The sequence below is a fragment of the Morus notabilis genome, unplaced genomic scaffold (genome assembly GCF_000414095.1).
Source record: "Morus notabilis unplaced genomic scaffold, ASM41409v2 Scaffold196, whole genome shotgun sequence".
In the NCBI taxonomy this organism is placed as follows: Eukaryota; Viridiplantae; Streptophyta; class Magnoliopsida; order Rosales; family Moraceae; genus Morus; species Morus notabilis.
This window is the reverse complement of record NW_010361517.1, coordinates 88,718-97,483: the sequence shown is the minus strand read 5'-3', so window position 1 is coordinate 97,483 and position 8,766 is coordinate 88,718. Positions and strand designations below refer to the sequence as shown.

At 35.7% G+C, this 8,766-nt stretch overlaps 1 protein-coding gene across 1 annotated transcript; it reads right to left on the bottom strand.

Annotated features, from left to right (window-relative positions):
- Positions 1 to 6,290: 6,290 nt before the first annotated feature.
- LOC21391048 lies at positions 6,291 to 7,134 on the bottom strand. Its single transcript, XM_010099890.2, has one exon. The coding sequence runs from the start codon at positions 7,087 to 7,089 to the stop codon at positions 6,664 to 6,666; it is 426 nt and encodes a 141-aa protein (XP_010098192.1). The 5' UTR covers positions 7,090 to 7,134; the 3' UTR covers positions 6,291 to 6,663.
- Positions 7,135 to 8,766: the final 1,632 nt, after the last annotated feature.

Here is an 8,766-nt window from a genome sequence, read left to right as displayed (position 1 = left end):
AGCTTAAAACGAGGATCTAGAAACACATGCTATAGCCAAGGTAAGATGGAATTGAGACCAATACTTTTGAAACTTGCCCCACATTGCTGTTGCCATATACTTTAAGTACTCATTATCACCTTCTGAATATTGTTTCAACATGAAGCAACAATGTCAAATGGAAGGGAAGTACAAGTTGATAGTGAGATACTTTGTTCCATAAAATTTAAGAGTTGCATCATAGAACAACTTCAAAAAAGTTGTAATCTTTTCAACTTTGTCCTACTCGGCAGTAGAAGGACAATGCTTGTAATTTGAATCACTCAACTCTAAATGTTGAAATACACGGCGATAGTAAAGAGCACTTTCAAGCATAAGATATGTCAAGTTTCACCCAGTTGGTACATCTTGACACAACCTTTTCTTATCACAAATTACAACTAACTTCACACAATCTAAAAACTTGTACTTCCTCACTTGGGATCCCTTGACATATTTGACACTATCACGGATCTTAACAATAGAAACATCAATCTGCTTCAAACCCTCTTGCACAACTAAATTTAGTATGTGCACAGCATCGCATGTGAAATAGATCGCCATTGTGTACGAGAATCCCTTTCACAACTAGTTGCTCTCTTAACATGTCTTAACATGTCAACAAAAACACCATTTACAGAAGCATTATCTAATGTCACACTAAACATATTGTTCTCAATTCCCCAGTCACTCAAAAAACTATAAAGTTTTTCATATAAAGCAACGCCACTATGTGGGGGTGGCATAAAACTAATGTTTAACACTCTTTTCTGCAAGTTCCAATTATTATCTATGAAATGCGTAGTGAGACAAACATATCCATCACTAGTCAAGGAACTCCATACATCAAAAGCAAAGCTAGTTCTACCTAGAGTAGCCTCTAACATGCATTTAATTCGTGACATTTTCTTTTTGTAAAACTTTAAAACATCAGCCTTTGCAGTATTTTTAGAGACCAATTGAATTTGAGGGTGCAATAACTGAAATAGAGACCTTATTCCCGCATATTCAACAAAACTAAAAGGTAGATCATGCATGATTATAGCTGCTACAACCAACTCACGTAATTTTTCAGGATCATACTTACCTCCACTAAGTGTCACTGCACCAGCTTCTTGGGCAATGAGCATCTGCCCTATATCACGGTAGGAAGTTTTTAGACAACTCACAAGATGGCGTTTCGGATTACCAGTTCCGTACTTGATGTTCGCGAGGTACACAGAGTTACAATGTTTGCACTTGCCCTTCAATTTCTTGTCCGGACCCAAAGGAAGATGAACAAAATGACTCCAAACTTTTGAGGTCAGCTTCCTTTTTCTTCTTTAGAGTTGATCGCCTTGAGTTTCATTATTCAAACTCGATCCATAAATCTCTTCAACCTTAACATCCACACTTAGAGACTCAATGGACTCAAGATCAATTTCCATTGTGTTAAATTAATCTGCACAAAATAAAACATTACTTAAACAATAGTTTAAGAGAAAGCTTTCAGGGGCGTGTTCAATTTGTTACAAGTTGAGAAACATCGCAGGAAGTATACAGATTACAAAAATAGTGTAATAAACAAGTTTGCCTCTAAAAAATATGCCCATCAATCCTCTTTCCGCTTTAAAGAAAACATTTCAAGATGGTAAGAGTCTAAGAGAAATAACCAACACAAATTAATGGGATAAAAAATGAGTTAACAAACAATGGATAAAAGTACCATATACACACATACAAACACACGACATAAGAATTGGTAGGTATTGTCACCAACTAATTAAACATTAATCTGTCTAATAATGAATCCAACGCTTTAAGACTTCACTGCCTTGTCCCAATAGTTCTCCGCTATCTCTAAACCCCAAGAATTAAAATAGAAAGCATACAATTTACTGTTGTCCCGAATAAGGCTACCCAAGAGGGGGATGAATTGGGTTTTGAATATTTTTCGAGAGTTTATACAATTATTCGAAGATTAAAACTAAATATAGACAATTAATTGAACAAGGTACTTTTATCAAACACTTGGTGTACAGAAAATTATGTAAGTTAATGTAATAGCACAACCACTTGATGTACACAGGATGGACCAATCTAATATCATAAAAAGAGTTCAATAAACTTATCACGATGAGTTAAAACAATCAATGTCAGCAATCAAATTTAAAGTGCGGAAATTAAAGAGATAGAGTTAGAGAGATGCAAACGAGATTTATAGTGGTTCGACAAATAAATTTGCCTACATCCACTGTCGCCGAGATATTCCGCCTCTCGACCTCTTTCACTATTCGATCAACTTTCCGGCATGATCACTCCTCTTACAAGAAGGCGAATCTTTCTACCCGAGGCTTCGCCTAACCTCTTACACAATGTCGATTTTTCACGGAGATCGACCAACCAAGTAACCCAATACTAAAGTAATGATTATGAGTAATGAAGCACTTAGTTTTACTCTCCTAACAATGGTTTTACACAATTTAAAATCACTAGGAGATGATGAACTCACACTATCACAAGATAATTCAAGTTAGGCTTAATTATGTGTGAGAGAGTTAAGGATTTAGAGAAGATGATGATTATGTAGACACAATGGAGAACTCTCTTTTTGATTTTTGAAACTTTGAATTCGTTCTCTGTTTTTCACAAAAGATTCATGTTGAGAAAAATGACTTTTCTCTATTTAACCTCTCTTTCCAACGGTCATATTTTTGCCCGTTTACCCAGTACCGGTCGACCGGAGTGGTTGACCGGTTGAGACAAATTTGAATTCGAGCTGTTCAACATTCTTATTGAGTGACTGTTGAACGGAACCGGTCGACCGGAGCAGTTGACCGGTTGAGGCATCACCGGTCGACCGGTGCATTTAGCCTTCTCTGTCACCGGACGACATAGGTCGACCGGTTGACACTTAATTTGCCTCAAATCTTCACACATTTGTACTTTTAGGCCAAATGTCATTATGCACTAAGTTTAGTCTCATTTTTAAAGAATAATGTGAGTGTGTGCATGAGCCTAAACAAGAATTAATCATGATAGTATGAAGTCAAAATCAAATACAAGACTAAGGAGATATTAAAAACCTATTAGTACTTGTCTAGCTTGATTTTGTTTGCTTGCTCTTGATCTTTGGTATTTTAGCACTTCAAGCCTTGAATTCCTTCTTCAATTTGTATTTGTCAATCTTGAATGTATTTGCATTGTATTCCGCAAAATGCTTCTTGAGTTGATTTATAACATTAATTACGCTAAATACACAACTCAAAATAGAATCATTAGAAACATAATACATTGTGTTTGTGATCATCAAAACATGAGAATATTCAACCTTAGGCCAACATTTACTATCGCCGTGTATGATATAAAATTCCTAATTACATATTGTATATAATATATACATAGGAACTATCTTGCTTGTATGATACAAAATTACAGATTGATAAAAAAAATTAAAAGGAACTGAACCGATTTAGGTTAATATAGCTCATAGCCCATCTTTACCATCAATCTCAAAGTGAATACAGATAAAATAACAAATAAAAACAATAATCATAGCAAAAATCATCAAAACAAAAACAAAAAAATGGACAGGAGAAATACCTGTCGAAGAATAAGACCGAATCCGTTCCCCAAGCAAAGAATTTGTTCCCCATGGCCGATTTTGACGAAGAATGAGAAGAATATGGACCGAATCTATTCCCCTGCCTCCCCAAGGTCGAATCTGACGGAGAGAGTGGAGAGTCCAGAGAGAATGAGGCGGAGAGGAAAGAAGAAGAAGCGGCGAGGGTGGGTGAGGGCGAGGGTGGGTGGGTCTGGACTAAAAGAAGCGGTGGTCCTCCAGTGGACTGAGGGCTCAGGTGAGCTCAGGCGGCGGAGAAGAGAGTTAAGATAGAGTGGAAGTCGAAAGAGAAAGTCGAGACTAAAGAGAAGAAGAGGGTTTGGACTTTGGAATGATAGGCGGCTGCGAGATTAGAGAATTATAAATAGTGAAACATTTTTAACATAGGTAATAAACGGGTAACAAATTGGTTGTATAATCGTGTTATCTAAATATGACACGTTTAATAAACGGGTTATCGCAGGTCAATTGTGGGTTAACGGGTCAACTTAAAAATGATACGTTATTTAATCGTGTTTCACAGATTCAATCTGATTTTAATCTGAACCTATTTATAATAAATTTAAACTCGTTAATTTTATACAAATTTTAAATCATATCGTCATATGACTACCTGAATTATCAACCCTAATTGTAGGATGATTAGTACTCTTTTTCCATGGATGATTAGTCCTCTTTTTCTCCTTTGTCTCAGCATTCATGCACTTAGCAGTTAAGATGGGACTTCTAGGAATATAAGCTGCTTTTTCCTTCAGGCTTATCCACTATGTACCCTCCATGTACATAATAGTAATATGCAGGCTCTATTCTCCCACTTTTTTCTGCCCTATGTTTATCATGACTTGACATGGCCACTAATCACCATCAATAGAATTGACTGACTGGAAATTGCTTCTCGTAGTGGCTTCACGTTGCTTCTCGTAGTGGCTTCACGTTCCTTCTCAGCAAAATAAACAGATAAAATTATTTTGGTACATGCATTAAAGTGAAATATAATGAAATATGTTTTTAATATTTTTTATTTTTTATAATATTAAAATAGTACATAGATATGGTTAAAAAAAAAAATTTATACCAGAGCCTTTTTTAAGACATAAAATGGTCATTTCCACCTGTCTATTAAGTTTCTTTATTGTTAATTAATTTCTCAAAAATGCAACAATTTCTGGGGAAAAAAAAAAGATCTTCATCATCTCCCTCCCATAAACAACACAGAAAAATCCAAATGCTAATATTCCAAACAATAATCACCGAGTAATTGTTCATCCAGAAGAAAAAAGAGCCTCATCTGTAATTGATCATTTCAGACACTAATCTTTCTCTCCTCTCTCCACAAACCGTCTCTCTCTCCCTCCGGCGACGACAGCCACCGCCGTTCCCCAAAGGTCCGACCCCACACCAGCAGCGACCCCTCTCCGGAAAGCTGTCTCATGGTCTCATATCCTCGTCGGACTCCAAATATATATCCATTCCTATTTTCTTAATTTCTCTCTGTCTCTCTCTGTTCCCATTTTTTCCCTCAAAAGGTAGGCACCCCCAAACCCTTCTCTTGATCTCTCAATTCCATTGAAAGACAAAGACGCTTAGAGAGATATTCTTGTTCGATTTGCCTTTTGACCAAATACACCAAGAAGAAATAGAAAGATAAGGGAGATGATAAGCATTCACGTGGACAATTATTGATGGGATCTAAAAACTCAGACCTGAGGGGAAAGCCATTGAAAAACTCAAAAAGTGGCTATCGGACTAAAACCTCATTTACTTCGTATATTTAAATTTTTAATTTAAATTGAGATATGACATTTTCTTAAAATTTTTTATTATAATAAAAAAAAATTAAATGTGATATTTTTTAAAAATTTTTTATTGTAAAAATTTAAAATTAAAAACTCGAATCAGTGAAATGAATGAGACCTAAATTTTTACTGAATATTGAAAATCAAAATTGGGCCAAAATTTGTTGAATTCTTGAATGAAAGAAACTTTTTGGGCTCTTTTTTTTTTGGGTTTGTTAATAGGTTTGTAAATATAAATTATGTATAAATGAAATAGAAGGGTAAATTTAACATTTTATGTCTCAAAAAAGAAATTAATCTTTAAAATATTTTTTAAAATATTAAGATACTATTTTAATATTATTAAAACGGTATTAAAATAATTTTATCCTAAATAAATAAGATTTGAGTAAAATTTTGTAGCGTGGTAATATCATAAAAATTAAAAATTCTGTGGTTGAAAAAGTACCCTATTTATAAGGTTCTTTCTTAAACCGTGAAATTTGTATTAGGTGACGTTAGTTTTGTATACTCGGGTAAATTTTTTACAACTCCCGCGGAATTCTCTTAAAAATTGAACAAAGATGGTGCATTCATGTTCCATTGCATCTCCAAGACTCCAACTAACTTTTATAATTGTTTCTTTTCGCAGCCCTTTCCAGCATTTCAGGAACTCTTTTCTTCTGACTTAAGTAGAAAGTTTCCACTAGCTTTAAAGGGAGGAAACTATTTATGGGAGAAATTCTCAAATATCAGGACAATACAGGCTTTTGCTTGCGTGTGTATGCACACATTATTCAGATGATTTTGCTATAAATTTGTATTCGTTGATCACAAGTTATCAGTGATACAGTGGAAAAACTTCGTGAATATCAAACACTGGAACAGAAGTTGGTAAATAGAGGTCACATGGGAACTAACACTTGATTACTAATATCATCTATAGATACAGTACACAAGGACCATAACCTGAATTGAATACAAACTAATAGATCTATAGATACATTCCATAAGCGCCATAACCTGATTAAATACAAGAACTAATAAAAAGAAGAATTGAAGGAGGAGAAAAACAATAAAAACGGGATGCATGGAGAGTTGCAGCATTTTTTTTAATAGAAAAATGCTTCGAGACAGCGTCGGAGTTAAATACTACGACTCATAGAAACTCAATCCCACTTATAATTAAGCTCGTATTGCTGGATTTATCTTTTATTAGTGGACGGTGTTCAGAACCACCGGTGGCCTATAGCATTGTCCTTAATGTACTCAAGCATCAGGTTGAACAGTCTTCGCTAGACTCAAGTTTTGTCGCCGAGTAGCAACCACATAGTAAACACCCATTGCTAGTAACACAGCAAATGTTATGCCAAACACAATCCCAGCAACCCCACCAGCTCCCAATCCGGACCCACCACTGTGGGAAGCCATTGTTTTCCTCTCTTGGGCTTTGTTGGTGGCATCTACTTGGGCCGCCAAAGGCAACGGCGAGCAACTGGACCCAGTACTGCATGGGCCTACGGATTTGGGCTTTTGTGTTGTGGGATGGAAGAACTCATAGGCAGATGGAGAGAAAGCCACTGGGTTCACGTTGGCCAGCCCGTGGGGGGCTCTGCCCTGTGCTATGGCAATGGAGAGAAAGGAGGTTAGAGAAGAGAAGAGGAGGAGTATCAAAGAAACTGTTTTTGAAGTCATGTTTTGCTTTTTGAGTGATGGAGTTTGAGAAATGTTGGCTCTAGTTTGGATGGGGAAGTTGAGTTTTGGTGTTTCTTTGGTTCGGCTTTTATAGTGTCATGTGGGAATGTTGATTGTTGCTTGGACGTCAATTTTTGGTGGTGAAAAAGAGGCCACAAAGTAGGCGACAGAATGATGTACAGTATTCTCTCAACATTATCACTAAAAGGAAATCATCTAGATTTCCCAAATTGCCCTTGCCAGATTTATTCTCTTCACTTCCCAGTGTAAAATGGCATGACATAAAGAAATTTTTATTGAAAAGGGGAGAGAGAGAGAGAGAGAGAGAGAGAGAGACGTGGCGTTGCATGAGTATCTTCCGTAATTAATTTTGGGATCTTCCGTAATTAATTTTGGGATCTTACGTAATGTGGCTAAGCTAATACTATAATATATGGAATTATGGTCAGTACTTGAGTGCCTTAAAACACAATATACAGAATGGTTATAATTAATGGAAAGGTACTGATTTATTTATTTATCTACCTACTCAAAATTAAACTACTGTGCCCATGCGTGTCGCAAGGAAATGACTGCTACAATTTTTAAATTGCTGCTCTTTAATTATTTAAGAATCTCTTCTTTATCGTCATGCACATAGAATTAAGTATGTGTCGTGATCCAAAGTACACAAGCTTTACATACACGCGAGCATGCGTTCATAAGTGTCTTCTATATATATAATGGAAATGTTCTAAAAAATAAATAATTAAAACGTATAGATGATATCTATAAAAGGGTCTATTTTATCTCTGCTTTTTTTTTTTTATATATATGTAAAAAGATTTTATTTTATTTTATTTTTTATAAGCGAGGGGAGGCTTGGGATCATGGTGTTTCTTAGCTTGAAGGGCCAGCAAAGGGCACACAACATAGTGCGTATGATGAGTGTGTAACTATAATGGCAGCTCTAGAAATGTCCATTAATTTATTGCAGAGGGCCAAGCGCAAGCCCTAGCTAAAATAAATGCATTCCCTTCTACACTTTTCTTACATCATATTCATGTACGTCTTGCGTCTATAGATACTGCTACTAATTAAGATTAGTAGATGGAATTATGGAAAATAAAAGAACTAAATACTAATATGATTGTGTCGTGTGATTCCAACAATATTACTTTAACTGCGTAATCCTGTATTTTAGACTACTACGTATAAACGGGGATATGATTTCTCATTTGCTTTGCGTGATTCGTAATTGTGCTAATTAATGAATGGTTCATAACGTACGTATCGATAAGAATTTTTTTTTTTTTTTAGCCTACGACATATTTCTCTATTTTGTAAATTTTTGTAATTTTTGTAAATTTCAGTTCTCTCATAAGTCTCCTTGTGAAGCAACAATTCTCTCTCTCTCTCTCTCTCTCTCTCTCTCTCTCTCTCTCTCTCTCTCTCTCTCTCTCTCTCTCTCTCTCTCTGCTTATTTATCTTGCACACTCTCTCTCTCTGCTTATTTATCTTGCACACAAGATCCTTGCTCTCCGAGCTAGTTGTGCACAAGATCCTTCAGAGCCTCACATGTTTTGGCAATACACCTCTATATATGTCATCACGAGACTTTTCCATTGGCAATCTGAAATTATTAATGTAACTATACGTTTCAAAGTTTGATGCGTACCTTTCAAGCATTATTATTCC

Excerpts from the sequence above, each read along its gene's own strand:
- LOC21391048 (XM_010099890.2), bottom strand. The coding sequence starts at position 7,089 with ATGACTTCAAAAACAGTTTCTTTGATACTCCTCCTCTTCTCTTCTCTA.